General features: G+C 40.7%; 1 protein-coding gene across 1 annotated transcript in view; it reads right to left on the bottom strand.

The window, feature by feature from the left end:
* LOC147895210 (uncharacterized) overlaps positions 1-7,568 on the bottom strand; it is a 78,024-nt gene extending 70,456 nt beyond the window's left edge. The window contains exons 1-2 of the mRNA XM_087384327.1: positions 7,291-7,568; positions 1,795-1,865 (exon numbers count right to left, since the gene is read on the bottom strand). Coding sequence (XP_087240453.1) covers positions 1,795-1,865; positions 7,291-7,395 — 176 coding nt within the window. The 5' untranslated portion in view covers positions 7,396-7,568. The remainder of the gene's footprint in view (positions 1-1,794; positions 1,866-7,290) is intronic.
* Between the last annotated feature and the right edge of the window lie 14,251 nt (positions 7,569-21,819).

Raw genomic sequence — 21,819 nt, 5'->3', positions numbered from 1 at the left:
TGACCAAGGGTCGAGGCACCTTAATTATAGTCAAGTCTCTCCAACCGAAGTTGGCACATCTTGGTTAACCGTAGTTAACCCTCTTGGCGCATGCCAAGTCTCGTTGACCGAAGTCAACACTCTCTGACCGTAGTCAGCTCTGTGGTTCTCTGGTTAACCGCAGTTAACCCTTGTGGTAATAAACCAAGTCTTCCTGACCGAAGTCAGGCTTACTTGACTGAAGTCAAGTGTCTTTGACCGTAGTCAATTCTTTCACCAATAGAAAAACTCATTTGACCATAATTAACCCAGATGGAAAACTCTTTAATTATGATCAAATAAATGATCAACTGTACTTTGACTTAGGATATTTACATTACGGTGACACACCGCACCTACAATTGAGGCAACATACATGGGACAAGTGGTTACCATTATTAGAGTTTGTCTACAATGATAGAAAACATTCCTCTATAGGAATGAGTCTGTTCGAGTTAAACTATGGTTATAGACCAACAAATCCAACCACGGTTGGAATACCTCTGAAAGTGCCTAGCACTGCGAACTATGTTGTTCAAATGCAAGAGATGCTAGAATGTGCAAGAGCTAGCATCTGCCAAGCTATGGGTAGAGTGTTGGAATAGTACTGGCACCTTCCCACTTAAAAACACTCTCTGCTTTTCAACACTTTAAACCAAGGAATTTATATGATGTTTTTACAAACTTTTCAAGATGCACATAGATGCAAGTTGGAATGGGAGATTGCATGAATAAGAACTTGCATAACTAAAATGAACTTTAGAACATCATATGAGAGAGATACACAGCTGCAATTGGGTTGAGGGGCTAAGACACCCCCCCCTTATCCAAGCTCTTTTGTTGCTCAAATGGAGATACAAGACCAAGGTGCAATGCACCTCATAAATTTAGACTCGGACTCTTAAGAGAGAGAAGCCATAGACACAACTGCAGAGAAGAATGCTCAAGTTGAGTTATATACAAGAGATGTCTCAAAGGCTGGAGCTTAGTGAGAACTGAACTCCAGAGGCACCACAATCAACAAGGAAGATGCCTGCATGATCACCACTTCAACCCACATTAGTTGCACAATGTAGATCTCTTCTCTCTTGCTGCAGGTTCTCTCTCCTGCTGCAGTCTTTCATCTAGGAACATTCCCAAACTCATCCTCTAAAAGCATAACATAGTGCAGTTTCAATCTCACGATGGTCACTCATAAGATTGAAAATCATAAAACTCCATCAGGGACTAGGTACTATGACATCCCCACTGACGTCATCAGCACCCAACAGTGGGTGTAGAGTATAAAAATATGCTCTCACACATACAAGTCCACACACCCAACATAATACTCGGAAACTTATTATTAACCATTAGTCATGGAGACATCTTGAAATGAGAATGAGGATTAGAAAAGTGCTTGAGAACAGTGATATACGTTGTCGAGGCTTTTCTGTGCGTGCCTTGATTGAGTTTCCTTCTTCAACTGTTGGGTTTAGTCTCTATACACCCTTTCCATTTTTTAAAATTTTCCGGGTTTATTCTCCGTGCACCTTCTATTTGTTTATTGAATTTCCTTCTTTAACTGTTGGGTTTATTCTCGGTACACCTTCCTATTTTTAAAGATTTTTTACATCTAACTATACTTTTTTTCTACACCTCTCTAAATGAGCCTAAAGACAAAATGATCCTGATCATATCGAGGTCTAGTATTCCGTGCATAAAACACAATTCCCTTTGTGATCAATCACACTAGTTAGCTTATGTAAAAGTTCCACAATAGGGGAAGAAGCATACTTGGTCTGCATTGATGAGTAAAAGGTATAGAGAGACTCCAAATCCACTTCTCCCATCTCATTGTTGATTTTCTGTGCAAAACAGATCACAATGCATTAATTTCTCTCTGACTTACTGAACCTAAAGCAATAATACATTAAAAAATGAAAAAACGCTTATGCCCTACACAGTAACTGTCAAGACTGCAGGCAGGACTAAAGTCTAAAAGCACTTCCATAAAAGAAAATTTCAGAAGTAAAACCCAAACTACTTGGCCCATGTTGGTAGTAGAGGTAAGTATGCTACTTTGCAGGGAGAGGCACTTGCCAATAGCGGTGAATACTGAAAAAGGGGGTTGGAAAAAGAGAAATTTCAAGTTGCCAGGAAAAGCAATGGAGCCTACAGGAAAAAGGCTGATACAAAATGGTGTTGGGATAAACAGGTCAGCTCCCCACTTATGAGCCCCAGATGAGGTGTGTATGAGGGAGGGTCACCTTCTAAAGTTATTGGACAAAGAGGCCTGCCACATTGGCAGGACAGTAAGCCAGCCATGTGGGGAGATTTGGTAGCACAAGACAAGCAAAATGGACAGCAGTATGCCTGCCATGTAGATATATATATACCTTTGTAAGACTAGAATAAGTCCAATCATACAAATTTAGAATTTTTGTTGTTCTAAAGATCAAAAATCTACAAAGAAAATAAAAGAGAAAATGAAAGAGAAGAAAAAAGAGGTAAACAAAAACATTTATGAAAGACATACTTAGCAAGCAAAGCAACACTTATGTCGTCATCAGTGCCCAAGCATAAGCAGCTATACTGGGTTTCTAAAGACCCGCGGTTTCTAAACAGCAGTATGCCTGCCATGTAGATGCATCCACACCTCCCATGTGGAGCAAATGAGGCTGCCACATGGGCAGAGGATTGGGACGCTTCTTAAATTTGATGGGCTCAACTCATTAGGCCAGAAGAATTTACATGGGACTGCCATTGAGCAAGCCCACCTTTGGACTGCTCATGAACCCAATGTAAAGAGGCATAGAAGGCCCTCACAAAGGAGCTGAGAGAGGTGACAGCAATCCAGTATATAGGATGGGGGATAGGAGTTTAAAAGGCCCCCAAGGGCTGGCAAGTCAGCATGCAGTAGGGCTGGTCGGCCAGCCTACAGACAGGGGTTGGCCAGGCTACAGACCTTCGTCGTCCATGGGTCAGGTTGGCTGATCTAGAGGGGCCAGTCCACCACCTCTTGAGGGGGGAGAGCTCAGCATTTCCCTATATAATGTCAAAGAAGAGAGCTGTTTGCTGTAGTAAACTTCCATGCAGCGGAAAGAGATCACACAACCTCACACCAGCGACCAACTCACTCTGTGTGCATGCATGTATGAAAAGACACTTCAGATCTAGAGAGAGAATACTCATATATATAGCCAAGAGAATATTTTTTAATAAGAAGAAACAAAAGCAAAATATGCCAATAAGCGTATCAACACCTTTAGCACACTGTGTAAGGTACCAAAACTGGCTCCAAATGCTGTCCTACTGAGGTAGACGACTCCTTTCTGCCTTACTGTAGGCTTCAGGAACTACAGATGTGAGTCCTCCTGCTTACCCTCTTGGACACCCACTCTGGCTCTCTACCTGAGTGTGGATATGCCTCTGATGTGTGTTTGCGAAAGGCTGAAGTCCCTGCAGACTACTGCCTGGACTGCTTACAGAATGACCTGCCTGGAGAGGGCAATACCTCTCCTTTTATAGGGGCTGATTGCCCAGGACTGGCTCACCTGGCCAGTCTTGTGAATCTGACCAGGCCAACCTGGCCCCTACTGCCAGCCAGCCTGGCAAATTTCCAACCTGGCCCCTACTAGCCAACCTGACAAATTGCCAACCTGGCATCTGCAAGTTTGCCAGCCCTATGTGGGCCCCTACTCCTGCTGCTGGCTGACCTGTCTGACCGACAAGACTGGTCCTTGGAGCCTATAGAAGGCTCCCTACTCTGCCTTCTGTCGCTGGCAGCTCTCCAGCCCAATGGCCAGTTCTAGGGCACATGGCTGGACTGTTTACAGCCCCACAGACAGACTTAACTGAGGGGATCACGTCAGCCATCCATGCTGACCAGGGCAGCATGTGGATGACCTAAAATGAATACAACAAGGAGATCCATTGCCCAAGTGGCAGCCAGATTGCTGGCCACATGGCAGCTCTAATTTATCGCCCATCTAAACCTCTGCTCTATGTCACCCCCCCCCCCATGTCCTCTTCATATGGGGGCTCACAGTGGATTCCGAAATATAGGGGCATAAAGCAGTTGTGTAGAGCATTTCCAAGGGTGTATGGACAGACAACAGGAGTGCTGAGAACTTTTGGACTACTCCCAAAGTCACTGAAGCCCTCTATCTAGAGGCAAACATAAGCAGGAGAGAACTGCAGATAGGGCAACATTCTCGAGGCCTTTTTCAAAAATCAGTGGAGCAGCATCCCACTGTCCATGTGGTGGTAATTAATTGGAGACTGTGTACTGATGAGATGCCCTAGAGATTCGAAATTGATATCACTACTACTTTGAGAAAGGTTTCTAGATTTGATCATATCTACGATTACCCTACAGAGCACTGCGCTCCTCTCTGTGTTAGAGAGCATGATACACAAAAACATAATGATGAGGCGTATAGCCAGTCACTGAACCAGACAGCAGAAATCACTTTTTCTTTTCACAAAAAATTCCATTTAAGTGGACATCACAATGCCAAACCTGTTCTCTAGAGCGCCAGACTTGCAAGAGGTTGGACACAAGACCTGCAATATCATAGCCTGAAGCTACCTCACAACACCCTGCTAAGCCGAGCAAAGGAAGACAGCAGACACCAAAAAACCTCTGACATGTTTCAGGGACACCAAGAACCCTGGAGGCACCCCAGCTAGACCCACACTGAGCTCAGCTCACCTATAGAAAGTACCTAACAAAACGACTTTTATGGATTCCACACACATTCAGTGTATGTTTTTGTTATTTGTTTCTATTTCAGTTTGCATGAGATCTTTATGCACAAGCTTGTGTTTCATGCCAGGATTGGTGTCCTTAATGTTTATGCACCTGCATGTCGAGCAATAGAGGGCCCTTTTGGTGTCAACGTATGGACAGTCTACCAAAGGTGGACTCTTGGATTGTTGAAGGTTTGCAGAGGATAAGCTGGGAGGGGCTTTGTTCTCTGGACGCAGGAGCAGTTCATTTTCTCCATCAGTGCAGGATTCTTGATCGTACTTCCGACGGGGGCATAGGCTAGATGGAAGGCCAAGGCCATTCATAGGAGCAGTACAGAGCTTCAAAGCATATGCAATTCAGTGCAAACAAACCTTCAGGAGTTTGAGCAAGCACTCATGTGTGATTTGGCCTCCATCAAGCAGCTTAGAGAGCAGGAGCCAGGCTCACAGTGGCTAGCAGATAGAAAAGAGAATGCCAGACTTGGACTGTCATGGGCATCCTCAGCCCGTGGCATGCTGGACTGCCACATGGGCTGCCCAGTCAGCACGCAGCAGCCACACAAGCAACCACGTTAGCCGGTGTGGACTACCACACAAGCAGCAGCCAGATCAGCAAACCATATAGCCAGCGTCAGCAGGGCGCCACGTCGACAATGACGTTAGTAGGTCGGCTGCCATGTCAGCAACAGCAGGTCAGTGAACAAGAGCAATCTGGTCGGTGGGCAGAAATATGCCTGGTCGGTCAGTTTAAGGCCCAAGGGGGGCCTATAAAAGCAGGCCTTCTTGGCCTTCATTTCTCATCCACTCCTCAGGCCTTCAAGCCTTCACAGCAGCAGAGCCAGGCTTCCCCTTAGCAGACCAGCAGGGTGCCTCAGTCTCTCCAGGAATCTAGTGAGGATTCACCTCCTCTAGTCAGCTTAGTCTTTCCAGTCTGCAGTTGAGAGTTTCAGCTGCTCCATACAGTTGTGTTCAGCCCTTTGGGCATTCATACATGTCAGTCATATATTCCTCTTTGGAGGTCCACTACATTTCTCTCCTTCTGATTCTCTCATTCCCACAGGATCTCCATGTCTGTCGGAAGCTCCAGCCAGATCCTCATTGGTGGACACATGGGGGAGGCTTTCTCAATCTCTCATTCCATGAGCCAGGCCACTCACTCCTTTACTACTGATATTGCCCAATTTACATCAGTAAAGCCCTGAACCTCAACATCTACACATCACGGAACCCTTTAGATACTTCAAACATTCTTGCTTCCCTTGGTTGTTGCATAAATTGACATGGACTGCCTAAGATACGTTTGACCTCATAATTGTCAAAACTTGTCATGTTCATCTATGAACAGCTGAGATTTATCTTTTGCACAAGCAACAGAATGTCATTTTCCCTCTTTGCCTGGACTCTTGGGAACCCGTCTCTATGTTGTCTTCCATAACAGAATGCCTGACACACCTTTTCGACTTTAGCGGAAATGAGGTCGCCCATTAACCAATACATTGCCATGCCTCACTCTCCCAGTAATAATAATCACATTATTTGCTTTGTCCAAAGACAAGCATTCCTTGTCATCAAATTCTAATCTCTTTTGCTCTTCTAAAGTTTAACTTACAGATCTGGCGCATCATGTCACCATCTGGAAAAGACGTAGGAAATATCACCAACTCCCATAATCAGCAATTTCTTGTCCATAACCTTGGTATTGTCCAGCTGAATATCCATATTCAAATGACTGAACCAATAGTTTCTAAGTGTAATGTGACATGAGGCTCTTTAATTCACTGCTCAGCAATAAAATCAGAGTGATTTGCAAACTGGGACGTCTTATGATTACGTCCAGAAGAGGACTTGTCTAACATGAAAAAGGTTTCAGTCCGTGCTTTAAGCATGCTCATCTCTGGCAATCAGACCCTGGCCGTCTTGGGTTTCCTCTGCCATAAGACTATCTAAGAGACCTTTCCCTGAATGTCGAAGCCTTTCTCTTCTGCTTCTTCTGCCTTTGTCTCTGCCTCTTGCTCTCCCTCTTGCAAAAGTGCTTTCAGTCATAGCAGCCTTTTTCTTCTAGCATTCTAAAACCCCATAATAAGAGTTGTCCCTTTATTATCCTGGCCTTCATCAGTTTTCTTGAATAGCATGGAATAGCATGAACTTGTTGCCATGAGCGGCACTTGCCTTATTCTCGGTACCCATTTCCAATGGCATGGACTAGCAACAAGTGCCTAATCCTCACTACCTCATTTCCAGCTGAGCACGCCTTTGCTTCATGTTTCCTCTTGAAGCAAATAATCCATTTCCAAGAGAGGGGTTTCTCGTATGCAGCAAGACTCCTCGCATAGAAATAAAACGTACGTATCAAGGGGAATGTCCAGAAAAATCTTAATCAACAACGAAGTATCTTTGGCGGGTGACAGGATCGAATGAAGAAGATACCTCCACAATATTCAACTTTGGCAATGAGAATACACGCAACGGAACAACCAGTGAGACAGTCAACATATCATCTCTCTCTCTCTCTCTCTCTGTGTGCGAAGGTTCACTTACGCCTTCACTTTCATCGAGGAGGGTGTCAATGGTCCTAGTAAAACCACACTTTCCGAGATACGATGTGATGATTGAGAGGAGGTGGGCAGCATTTTCCGCCGCCATGATGCGGTGCTGTGAACGGGAAGGAGCTTGAAGAGTGGCAATGCGGAAGGATTCACGAGCGGGTTTGAGCAGGTGCTATAGGTGGGCAGCAGCCATAGGTAGAAGCACAGCCCTTCTTTCGAATGTTGTCAATCTACGTGAAGCTTTATTTAGCCCCTTCAAACCGACCCTTCCATGCATATTTGTCCTAAAAGGTGTGGGTGTGTATTTGCCAATCCTCAGTCCCTTGGGCACCCAGGATTCTATCTTGGGCATTGTTGGCACTTTCAATTTTAGTACAATGCAAAAACAAGAGGCACAAAGTGCCGGGCGCACTACCCTCGAAAAAATAGGTTTTCCTGCTCAAAAGAGGGAGATGGGGCAAGAAGGGAGAGGAGAGGGAGACAAGGGGCGAGGCGGGACTAAGTGGAGGGAGAGAGGGTGGGGCTAAAGGGAGGAAATTCTACTAAGGTTAAAATCACTTTAAGACGTCCACTTTAGACGGGTATCCAAAATGGCAAGTTTGTGGTTGCTATAGCCTGCCCCTAGTGGGGCAGTGCTAACAAAAAAAGATCTCTTTGTACACCATGTTAGATATGCTTGTAAGAATCTCTTTATACACCAACATGTCCACATAAGATACGAGACATTAGAGCAATACAAGATGGAAGTGCTTTGCAAGCACTATAGAATGGTACTCCATCACATTAGAGCACTACAATCGTTCCACTCGTTTAGGTGAAGATGGGGTGCGTGCTCCCAAGATGGAAGTGCTTACACTATTGAATGGTACTCAATCATCAACTCTAAGACAAGTTAAGAAAAGGGCAACAACTAAGTTTGACATAGAGAACATTAAGTCCTTCCCAAACACATTTTAAAAAGTTATATGTGGTCCATGAACCTCTGATAAGAAAAGGTGGTCAATTTTCATGAGCATCCTTACTAACCCATAAACTTACATCTCCAATTATTGAGACCTTGATGCACATTAAAAAACCATTCATAGAATTTGAAGTTGTGAGACAAGAGTGCACAAGTGCATATGGACATTGCCTCATAGTTGTTCAAGGTTGATCCAGCCCTGAACATTTGTAAACTAAACCTTTCTCACCATTGACGTGAATCAAACACAGCTATACACAGTCAAAAGACAATCGGAAGATGAACAGTAATCAAAATACAAGTTTCATCAGAGACCAATAGTGAACAACAGAACTGCAGCAAAGATAATTCCTTTCATTCAGGAACATATACAATAGTGCATAGCATCAACATAGAAGTTGTCCAAAAAAGGTATATACAGTCTTCATACTCCCAAACTACACTCCGAATACCATAATTCAAAATGCAAGATCTAAGGCATCTATGACTTAGGCTAAGTGCCAAAATACCCCTCAACACCTGGCACTTCCAATGGAGAGGATCTTCCAAAAGTCCAAAGACTCAAACCCTTTAAATTAAGTATTCTTTCACGCATTTTAGGTCGATGGTTTGAGAACACTTGAAGTCGATGCTCTCTTTGACCGCTATCAAATTAGCAAATTTAGAGCTAAACATTGGAGCTTGTTGGTCTACTACACCACCGGCTTCACTAGTTACTTTGGATTGTTGAGTGTCTTCAACCTCAACTACAACATCAGCTTTGACCTATTCTAGTTCTTCTTTTTCTATGATTGTCTATAGATCTACATCCTCCTAGTGAGCATTAGCATCATCCTCATTTGTCTCCCTTGCTTCCTGCACAAAATAAAAATGAGTGGTGAAAACATCAGCTGTTTCTTCAGCTTGCTGCAAGCTTTCTCCTATAACATTTTTCAGCTTGTTCTACAATTGTTGAATCTCCTTTGCCATAATCTCATAAGTGTATGCTAGAGAAGCAAAAGCTTCATAGGATCTTTTTGCAACAATCTATAGTCGATTCTTTATATTCATCCATGATGTTTCCATCAGCTGCATTTTTAAATCTTGTATGTCTGTACTAGACATAAAGGTTCCATCCACTTCCTCAACCATTGACTACAATTGCTCTTCAACATTCTCCAGTGCTTTGATTCTCTCTTTAAGTATAATATTGCCCACCTGCAACATGACCTATCCCTCTGTAATCCTTTGTGGGTCACTAAAGAATTCCGATTTCATCTCTTCCAGCCATTTTTGAATGGTAGGTAAACATGTATGTTGGACAAACACACTTTTCTACAATTTCTCAAACTGATCCTCTTTTTGAGACTTGTGTTCATCATAATCTATCTTCACTGCTTCCAATTTTTTCTTCATCACTCTAAATTGTTTGTGCTTCTCTTTGTGCATAGCAACCTGGTGCATCAATTCCTCTTTGTCCTTCTTCAATTCCTGCAATCGAAAAACAAACTTTTTCGTATCCCACTTTGTTGATCATGAATGAGTGAATGATTCCCATAGCATGCTCCACCTCCTTAATTGAAACAGTCCTAAACAGGCGTGCACTCAAACCTGCCCCCGTAGATGAAGATGATATATTCTATTTTTGTAGAACTGGCAAAAAAGGGTCTTTTGTAGCAAATGAATCCTCCTGTACTTCAGCAGTAGATTTATTCACCTTCAATTTTACCTTCTTATTTATTTTATCATCCATACTCATCCTCAGTAACTCGACACCCCCAATCGGTGTATCCCACAAGGCATCAAACAATGGTGTTCCAAACGTTGCCATATAAGCCTCATATGTGCTAGACTTAGCTACCTTGTAATCGTTGAAAGGGTGCCACTTCTACTCCTCTTCAGTGATATCATATTTTGTTTTTGTTCTAGTCTCCTCATTCGGATCTGGAATTTCTCAAATCAACACTGAAGATCTTTTACTGTAATTATAGAGAGCAGATATGAACAGACCCACCTTGGAGTGGTTGTTTGTGAGTGACAGATCCTTTCTACTGACCATTGCCATCAAATTTTCATAGAGCCAATTCACCCATGATATCTTGCATCCCTTTACTATAGCCCTAAGAATTGCATAGATTTCCCTAGACATGAAATTAGTCTTCACCAACAACTGTACCCGTTCAAGATACCATTCAAGTTACTACCTACAATATACATCATTGACATTGTACAGTAGAAAACAATTATTTGATGTTGCCAAAGGCCCAAATTCCCGAACCATGTCGGCTTCAACATCCTTCTCATAGGAGATTTCCTCCTCGATTAAGGGAAGCTTGAAAACATGAGAGTTCAATCCTAGATTCACTACCAAACCAGATAGGAGAATGCCCTTGTTTGTTGAAAGTGCCCATACTATTCCAGCACATCAGGTTAAGCTTTCTACATATTCCATGGCAAGCTGGCATAGCTTAGAACTCCTATCATTTTTAACCAATGGATATTTTTTTGCAAATCAAGTGAAATTCAAAAAGTTTTAAAGGGACCTTGTACCAATTACTTCTTATAGGGTGGCGCTACTATCTCCTCCCCCAATTCTTCATCAGGCAATGCATGTGCAACAAGAGTTGCATCCTATAGCTCTTTCTTCCTGAGGCTTTTGCAAAGTGACTGTTGATGAACTCGCTTATGATCCATCTCACGATGTTGTTGCATTGTTTTCCCTTGTAATGGCACCTCTGAATGACGCGCAAGCTCCAAACTATTAAGTGCATGTGGGGATGGTACTGAACCCTTGCCTATGTAAGCATTGAGAAGTGAGGAACACAACGCTTGAACAATTTGTTCGAAGCGAATCATAGCTTGAGTGAAGTGGTAGAATGGGGATATGCATGGAGAGCTTGGCACACTCCACCGTTCAAAGTCATCGCGCACAAGTACCAATTGAAGGACAACACTCGCTACACTCACTTGGCGATGCAAAAATTGATGGTTCTGATTGAAAGTAGACAAATACCTCGTACCAGCTTGCACTTCAATAGATAGAATCGGCATGCATGATATATAATGGAATGGTTCGATAGTCGGACTATTCAAGTCGGATAGTCAGATACTAGTCCGGATTGCTGTAGGACTTCGCCCAATAGTTGAACTAAGTCAGACAAACATTGGACCCCACTAGACCAAATCAGATTACATTGAACCTTTCCAAAAGAAGATTGGAGTGAGTTTGGATTTGCATCCAATACAAAACCTACTTTTATCGAACCTACTTAGACTGTGGTCGGACATTATTAGAAAAAGAAAATTCTTCCCCGTGTAATCAGATACTACTGAAAAGTGCTGAAGAAAATTGGACTCCATTAGACGACATCATATCAAACTTGGATCTACCTGGAATTAGATCTGACAGAAGTCGCCTTTGCAAATACGTCAATTCTTATTATGTGGAACCCAATCGGATTGTGGTCGGACTTGACTCTGGCTCCTTTTTTCCACCTGGATCTTATAAATCATAACCACACCTATAGTGGTGCTATGGGAACCTTTTATGCTCACAACTTTTGGACTTGGTTGGGATGGATCAGGTCCAACATTAGGCTTTAAGAAAAATCCATTCACAGGCATATTAAAAATATTTCCATGCAAATCATTGAGTTGAAAAGTTCCCTACTCAAACACTTCTACCACTTTGAAAGGACTATCATACCTCAACTTAAACTTGCCTAGCATTTTCCCCAATTTGGTATTGAACATGAGAACTAAATCTCCCTTCCAGAACAACTTCAATGTAATATTTCTATTTATCCAAGTTATTTTTCTCTTCTGAATTATGTCAGAAGTGTATGAACTCAACACCCTATCTTCATTTAATTTCAACAATTGCTCAAGTCGATAATTAGCTGAATCCTTGAGAGAAAGCCTATGCTCCACAACTACCCGAAGACTAACAGTAAAATAAATTCCATAAGTACAACAGCCTCACACACACACACAAATTGGAAAGGGGTCATACCTGTAGTGACCTTGTAAGCTGTTCTTAGAGCCCATAAAGCTGAATCCAATTTTTGATCCCAATCACTTGGATTATCTGCCACTATTCTCATGAAAATCTTATTTTGATCCCAATCACTTGGATTATCTTCCATTGTTCTCGTGAAAATCTTTGTCACAATTTTATTGGAGCTTTCTGCTTGACCATTCTGTTGTGGATAATAGGCTACTGATTTCTTGTGTAATACCATATCTCTTGGGAATCAACCATTAGTGACGAAAAATAAGATCTTATCATACTAGTTTGTAGGATCTTCAAGCCATACCATAAACACATTTGCATTAGGTAAATGATTTGGAATTTCAATTGGATCTTCACCAGAAGTCAGTTTGCTCAAATAATCTACAACTAAATGTTGTTTTCCAAGTATATGGACCACTGTGTAATCAAACTCCTGTAAAAGAAGCATCCATCTAGCAAGCCTACTATTAGTTGGGGCTGACTCATCAAATAAATCAATGCTTGGTGATCTACATGAAATACCACCTTGTTTCCAAGAAGGTAATGCCCGCATTTGTGCAAAGCATAAATCATTCACAATGCCTCCCTTTCAGTGACAACATAGTTCTTTTCTGCTTTTGATAGGACTCTACTAGCATAGTAGACTGGTCGAAACTATTGCATAGTAGACTGGTCGAAACTATTTTTTATGTTTAGGTTGCATTAAAACTGCTCCCATAGGTACCTCTGATGCATCCACAAATACATCAAAAGGGAAAGACTAATCTGGAAGCTGGAGAATAGGAGCTATCACCAACATTTTCTTAAGAACATTAAAAGCTTGCTGCTACTCCAATCCCCACACATATTTCTCCGATTCTCTTGTTAACTTTGTGAGTGGCGAACAAACCTCAAAAAGATACCTCAAAAATTGACTATGCCATTTAACTTGACCCATAAACCCATAATTGCTTCACATTCTTTGGAGGTAAAGCTTGTTGTATCGCATACACCTTTCTAAGGTCAATTTCCATATCTTCCTCTAAAATAATATGCCCCAATACAACTCCTCTTTTGACAACAAATGCACACTTTGCTAGATTTAGGCTCAACCAGGCCATCTAACACTTCTTGAAGCATAATCTGAGTTGGTCAAGATGCTCAATCCTCTTACCAAAAGTTGAAAATTTGTCAAGAAAAGACACTCATAAAAGAAGTGAGATACTCTGCAAATACCTCTTGAATCCACTTCTGGAAGGTTGGTGGAGCATTCTTTAATCCAAAGGTAATCACATTTCTTGCCAAGAACCCCCACTCAGTTACAAATGCTATTTTGTCCTCATCTTCTGGAGCCATCCTGATTTGATTGTAACCATTAAAGCCATCAAAAAAACTATATATTTCATGGCCTGCAACAACATCCAACATAGTATCATAGAAAGGTAATGGAAAAGGATCAGTGATGGTGGCTGCATTTAGCTTTCTATAATCAACACAAATTCGCAGCTTTCCATTTTTCTTGGAAACTATTACAATTGGATGTAGCTAAGTAACATGATCCAAGGGATAGATAAACCCCACTTTCAGGAGCTTGTCTAACTCCTCTTTCACTTGCTTTGCATAGTTGGGATTCATCCTATACCTCTGTTGGACTATTAGAACTGCATCCTTTTGTAGATTTATTTTATGTTGACAAAATGAAGGATCCACTCCTTTCATGTTAGTGTAATGCCATGCAAATATGTCTTTAAACTTTATCAACAACTTATTCATATGCTCCTTAAATGGTTCTTGAAGTTCCGTACTGACAAACACCATCTTTGGATTATTTGGTTCTCTAAGATTCATATGTTGCAAATCATCCTCCTTAACACAAGCAATTCTAGTCATGTTTTCTTTGAAAACTTTTTTTGCTTGAATAACAACTTGAACATGTGTTTTAAGATTCTCCTCTAATAAGTCATCATCACTATTTGACTCCTTGGTCTACTGGTTTTCTGATTTGTTAGTAAGTGCATCTGACTTTTGTCTGTGACACTGTCTACCTAGTCACTTTGCACAATCTGTTCTGAAGCAGTAAACTTGTGCTTATCATTTGTGTACTCTTTCACAATGCTTGCTACATCCACTTTGAACAAAGGGACCATGGAAGGATTTCTTTTGAGAAATAAATCTTCCTCATCCTCCTCGAATTGGGCTACCATGTTTACTCCTTCAGCGTCCAAAGGTTGCATGTGCCGAGGAAGACTTTTCTTTGCAGTTAAATAAATTTTGAATTTCTTCCTACCTTTCCTTATAATAATCCTCTCAGCTCCCCAATCTTGCTTGACTTTTGAAGCTGTGAGCCAAGGTCTTCCCAGAAGCATGGGGTAAGAGCTATCTTTTTCTTCCACTTTGAGGACCACAAAACTAACTGTAATGGTGAGTCCCCATATGCTATTCTCCTGTCCTCTAATTATACCCAATGGTTGTATCCTTCTTTGGTCAACCATCCTCACTTGGAAAGGTGTTGGGATCAACTCATTAGAACAAAATATTTTATATAGTTCCTCAGACAAAATATTTACTCTAGAGCCCTGATCAATGAGTACCTCAGGGATTAACTGCCTCTTATATTCGATATCAATGGAGGTACTTTGTAATCAACATCTTCAATAGTAGAGGTATAAATTTTGGCAATATCCTCCTCTCCTTGTTCCACCATTTTGAGTGGTATAGAAGGCTAATCCTCTTGCAAACCTTGAAACAACTGCTCCTTGAATGCAGGAACCAAATTCAGCAACAACTGATCCAATATTATATGCACTTTAGAATGTAAAAATTCTCGAAAGAACTCATCTGGCCAACCATGAGGCTTTGGCTTGTTAGAACTCTCCTCCTTCACAGCCACAGGTTTCTTTTGCATACCTAGGGTTTCCCCTTCTTTGAAAACAGGTTTTGAATGCTTCATGGTGTTGCTTACCACTTGCGGGACACTGTCCAACCCAATATTGACAAGAACCCAAACATCTACATCTAAAGACTCAAATGGAATTGACATATCCTGTACTTGTGCTTATTGATAGTTGGATTCATTCACTTCATCTTGCTTATTAGGAACATCTTTAGTATCATCCTTCGTTTGCATATGACTCCCATGAGACTGCAACAAAGTTGTGTATAGATTGAAATCCGCCGGTAGTCGAGTCGAGTTACTTTATCCTTACCCAATTTATGCTCTTTCCTTGGCTGCATTCATTTCCAAAATAGCTTCTAGGGCTTTATTTCAAATAACCTCCTATTCAACCCAATTAATTGCTTGTTTAGCACCCCTAGGCGACTCCCGAAAACCTAAAAGTGGCTCTTTACCCTTTGATCTTGTCACTACTAGTGATTCCACATCAGCTTGAGTTACATGCAAATCTGCCTCCTTTTCCCATGCTGTATAATCACATTTCACATTTGGAAATAGATTATTATGCTTATGCTTATGAATCGTTGTTACTGTCCGAACAATCTCCTCATGTAGAGTCTCCTCGGAATCTTCCATGATTGTCTCCAATACCACAACATTCACCCCAGTTGGTGGTTGTGCTTGAGGGTTTGGATCAGGGCAGGCATTACAATGCACTATAGGAATGCCTCTCTCCCCCCTATGTTTACACCACAACTCACATTGCGGACCCTACCTATGCCCTTCCATTCCACATAGGTACAAGCCTGATTCATATTCTCTCTGGGCTTAGCTCCCCAATTTGGATTCTATTGTCTTCTAGGTGCTACATTGTTGAACCTTGGATTTACTGGTGCTAGTACTCCCACTTGATTGACCACTAGCAGTGGGGTTGGATGATTTGCTCCTTGCAATTGAGGGGGTAACCTCTCTAAATTTTGGATTATACCAACGCTTCTCCTTGTCATGATTGTCCTTTAAACAGTATTCACAGGGAACCTTATCCTTTTGTGGTGAAACTCCCAAGTTTTGCAATTGCTCCCTAATGAGCTACTCGAATCTTGAGTCTACTTTAGAGCTCTTTTCCTCATGCTTGTTGTGCTTAAATTTGTCTTTTGACTTAGACTTTTTGTCTTTAGCCTTGTTCTTTCTGGCTCCTTATCATTGAAGTCTTCTTTAGAACTATCTGACTTAGATTCCTCACTTTCCTCATCCTCTGTATCGGACTCGCTTTCTTCATCAAATTCCGTATAGAGTAATGGGATTTCTTATTTTTTCCTTTCTTGTCTTTCGTTTTGTTGTCAAAACGTCTTTCCGCTCTTTGGGCTGCTCCTACCAAGTTGTTAAAATCACTGGCTTCAACCAATTATGACGGCATGCGACTATGGTCCACAATTTTGTGTTCAGTCCTTAGTAAAAATAATCACCTAATTGCTCTTCAAAAGGCCTCTGTGGGGCCGCTAATCTCTGTTTCAAATTCCCAAACTTCTAAGCATAGTCCTCCGATAACAAGTGCTTTTGTTTCATATTTCAACGTCATTTAAGCGCTGCTTCCAGTGTCTTATCCTTTCGAAATCTACTAAGGAATGACTACTTCAATTCATCATGAGTTAGAAAATGTGCCAGCCCATATTGCATGAACTAACTCATTGCTTTCCCCTCCATTGTAGCAGCAAACTGTTCCTTCTTCACCACATCATTCAATTGCCCTTGGAATCCACTAGCAATCCAACAGGTCTCGAACTCCCCGACATGGCTGTCTGGTTCTTGTCCTTTCTTCCCATCAAATTTTGGTAGCCTCACCAATGGATTCTACATTTTGATAGGTGGTGGAACAAGAGCTCTCCTTTGTGGTTGAGGTGGCAAAGGGTTGAACAAACATCTACAAGCAGCAATATATAAACTAGTAGTCAAATGCATACCATATGTAATTTGGATAAAGGTTTTGGGACGAGTGAAAGAAGTTAACACCCAAAGTTCATTCACAACATCTTGATATTCAAGAACTATCAATCAAGTTCGTAGAAGAACTCGGCTCACTTGGAACATAATCCGGACTTTCATTAGTCTTCTACTATCAATGGTTCCCCATCTGTCTAGATTTTTGCTTCAACTCTTGCTCTATTTCTTGTGAAGTAAAGCATGCCAACTCGATTAGGCGAAGGTGGTTGATCCCCATCGTTTGGGATTTGTCATAGCTTTCCCCATGAAAATGAAGAAAAGTGTCAGAATTACTTCCACGTGCATATTCAGCATACCACCCAACACAAGTTGGAAAGTTGGGTTGGAATGATTCTGGCCATCCTCCACCACCTTTTGTTTTCTTGTTCTACTTTCTTCTTAAAGTAGATGTCCAGAATAGTGGTTGCAGCAGCAGAGCTAATGACCTACTTGCACCACATTGCAACACAAAATGAACAAGATGATGATGCGTTCTTAGTTGAAGAAACTGAGCATAGTCTTCCCTTCTTCTTGTTTATGACCTCTGTCATAACTTCAGATTGACGAACCTCAATGCAATAGTGCTAGAATCTCCATCCAATCATTGTCGACCTCCTTTAAGAAGAAATCTACAAACGGAGAATCCAACTCTCCACTCTTCTAAGAAGGCAATGCTAACAAATTGTGTAATCGTTGCCCAATGTTGGATTACTCTAGTTTCATGAAGGTTTATGATTATGATGAGTACATATCTAGATCATACCAAGTGCCTATGTATTACTTGTCCCATGGATCCAATTGACTCTCTAAGGAATATTCCTACTCTCTCTCTCTCTCTCTCTCTCTCTCTCTCTCTCTCTCTTTCTCTCTCTCTCTGATGGACACTCACATGAGGACTGTAGATATCTCCTCTCTACTCTTTGATGTAGGGAGATAGACCATGGGAGTGACTGTGGCACTTGCCAAACAATGAGCTTCCTCTTAAAGGCTACAAAGGAGGGTAGAGGGACCCAGATGGTCTCGACATGTTGATCAATAGCAGTGATCCATCACTAATTTTGATCTTTGACAACTATCACCCCCACCAAATCTAGAGCCACCATTAGATGAGATCATCTTTTCTATCCTCAATAGATCGGGGGAGTTGGTCCCACAAATAGCATACATAGGCCCGGTCACCCAAATAGATAGTTGATCTAGCAGCCAGCCAATGGCCTTCCATCGTTACCCTTTACATTTTGGGTTCTCTTGTCTTGCAAGTGATTATACACCACCTTGGGTTACCCTTAACTTTCATTGCATCTATTTTTTTCTATCATAGACCATGTGATCTTCTATAGAAGTTAATAAACTTTTCTCTCTCTCTCTCTCTCTCTCTCTCTCTCTCTCTCTCTCTCTCTCTCTCTCTCTCTTTCGTCGTATGCTTTAATGTAGCTACTTTCTTACCTATAGAGCCACCATTAGATGAGATCATCTTTTCTATCCTCAATAGATCGGGGGAGTTGGTCCCACAAATAGCATACATAGGCCCGGTCACCCAAATAGATAGTTGATCTAGCAGCCAGCCAATGGCCTTCCATCATTACCCTTTACATTTTGGGTTCTCTTGTCTTGCAAGTGATTATACACCACCTTGGGTTACCCTTAACTTTCATTGCATCTATTTTTTTCTATCATAGACCATGTGATCTTCTATAGAAGTTAATAAACTTCTCTCTCTCTCTCTCTCTCTCTCTCTCTCTCTCTCTCTCTCTCTCTCTCTCGTCGTATGCTTTAATGTAGCTACTTTCTTACCTATAGTTTCTCTCACAATAATTACTATCATATTAGAATTGAAAGAGTGCATTGAGTGTATGTATGGGTTTAATGCCCCATAATTTTATGGCTCATATATGGAGAAGCAACTTATCATAGTTGCTCTAAAGCACAATTGGTGGAAGGATAGGGATGACTTGGGCCAAGCCATTCCACATGGTTTGAGAAATACCTTGTTGCTCATTCAAAGAATAGAGTTGTGGTCTAACATGAACTTGTTTCGAATGGGTTTGAGATGCCATAACTAGGGGTGTGGTATGACATAACTATTTGTTGCAAGATTTTGTGTGGAAAGGGGCAATTTGGATAGAGTGTTCTACACAGTCTATAGCACCCTTTAAGTTTTTTGGGGCTACATGATTCTTGGGTTTTTTAGATTGATAATTTTGAGAAAATTTGAACAGGTAAGCATCCTCTTGTGGTTGATTGTGTATAGTAGTTTGGACTAATGCTTGTATTGCCATGGTAGCGGTTGAGGAAGGGTGGTAAGGAAGATATGAATTGGCCAAGGATGTGATTATTACAAAGTGGATCTAGCTTCCTTCAATTTTAGGTTGGTGGAAGCCCATCATCTTTGATTATGCATGGGACATGCAATGTGGAACAATATCTAGGACATGACATTATGGAGCATATGGATTATGAGAAATACTTTTGCATTAAAAATAAATGTCTTATCCACATTTGATTGTTGCTATTTAGAGTAATATGTGCATTCAAAATAAGTGTCTTCATCCACATTTGATTGTTGTTATTCAACGTTATAGGTGCATTCAAAAAAAGTGTCCATCCACATTTGATTGTTGTTATTCAAAGTTATAGGTGCATTCAAAATAAGTATCTTCATCCAGATTGATTTCTTTTTACTTTAAATGCACTAGAAGTTAGAGCACGTGATTTACAATGACTAAATCTTCAAAACATTTTTAAAAATATGGCTTGGTAAAGTAATCGCAATTCTAGGACAATATGTTTGTCTTAAAGCAACGTCTAGGAAGAGAGTTGAGCTATATAAGCAAGTTCTTGAGGAAATCATGTAGGCAATTAAAAACAACTATTCTTGGTATGTAAGACTTCTCCTTTGTCATAATAATGTTTTAAGTAGCAATAAAATATAGTAGCATGTAATAAGATGTAAATAAGCATGTTTAACCATTTTATATACACTCAACTTTACGCTCTTCTTATGAAGAACAAGAATCAATGGTCATGAAAAGGTGAGATTCCATGAATTTATGGTAGTGGATGAAGCTATGGAAAAGTCAAGCGGTGCAAAACTTGTTATGAAGAGGGGGAGGACTCCGAAGGTTAGTAAGATATACATTTCACTTGAGGGATAGATTAAGAAGCGACACAAACCAATGCATGTTAAAATAAAATGGACCCAACTGAGATGAAATTTTGTAGGGTGTGGAGGCAAGCAGAAACACTGGCAAGCTAGATAAAAAATAATACTGCAATGAAGATGCATCACATAAGTCTCATATTCATGTAATGAGCTCTTGGTTGCCACATCATATTTGGGATACTTCGGATGGCATCTATGATTAACAAATTGCATCACATAAATAGTTTCTATTCTTTTTTATAAGAAGATAAAACACATAAAGATATGCATTTGTTCTTAAGGCATTACATATAACATCAAAGGGAATTGATTACTATACAATGCTTGCTGAGCAAGAATATAAAAACTACTTTTTAATTTTGTCTCTTGACCTCCACTCGAATTCACATTGCAAATTCCCATGAGATGTGATTTTTTATGTATAGCCTTTAAATATGAATGTTTATGGTCCATTGTACCTTTGAGGTACTTGCATATCCTCTCACTAGTTTCCAATGATGCTCACATGGGTTGCCATAAATTAACTAACCAAGCCTACTCCATAATGGGTACATGGTTTGATTGCTATCATCAAGTAAATCAATATGCCAACTACTTGCTAATACATGTACCATCTTGGAACTATTCATTCTCAATCTAAAAATTATTATAGATTGATTCAATTGGAGTACTAACAAGTTTTCATTTGCCATATCAAACTATTTGAGCTGTTTCATAGATGTTTTTTGTCTTATTAAGAAAGATCTCATCTTTTGTCCTATTGAAGCCAATGCCCAAAAAATAGTGCAATTTAACAAATTCGTCATGTCAATATGCTTATATAAGTGTAGATTGACTCAATTGATCTTCTCACTACTATTGTCTATAATAATAAGATCATCTCATTGCTATTGTCAACAATAATAAGCTCATATACATATTGGAATAGTATTTATAATTCCACCTTGCTTCAAAGTGTATAGCTCATGATCATCTTCAATTTTGACAAAGTCTCTTGACTTGAAGTATGCATTGATCTTGTTGTACAAAGCTCTTGGGGCTTGTTTTAGACCATAAGGTGCTTTCTTCGATTTACATATCATATGAGTACTCAGACCCATCTACGATGGGCTTGTTCCCAATTTCATAATTCTGCAAGCACAACAACATCAGCCCTGGCAATCACTCCACTATGGTGAAGAGTCTACTGGAAATGCCTAAAATCTTCCTACAAAGTGTTTTTTGAGAGAGGAAGTTCAAGTCAAAGATGAAGCTTTTGACGCAAAAAGATGAAATCTAATTAAAAGCTAATGGATCGATTGATTGTCTTGATGTATAGATCATGAAGAATCCTCAGAAGAATTGCTCGAAGTTGAAGGGACATTGATCTTGTCGAGCAAAAGCTTCCGAAATAATCCTCTTCCTCGTGAATAACATCCAAAATGCATGTTGGCAAGGGACTTATTGTGGATAAAAATACAACATCAGCTCTGGCAATCATAGAAGAAAGGCCCTCTGCAGATAACACATTAAGAGACAGCAACCATGATCCATCCTCATTACCTTGAGTAGGAG

Source organism: Dipteris shenzhenensis, chromosome 13, assembly GCF_047967505.1.
Source record: "Dipteris shenzhenensis isolate YYH24624 ecotype China chromosome 13, Dip_SZ_1.0, whole genome shotgun sequence".
Classification (NCBI taxonomy): domain Eukaryota; kingdom Viridiplantae; phylum Streptophyta; class Polypodiopsida; order Gleicheniales; family Dipteridaceae; genus Dipteris; species Dipteris shenzhenensis.
Note: the sequence above shows the minus strand (reverse complement) of the source record. Positions and strands in the feature narration are given on the sequence as shown.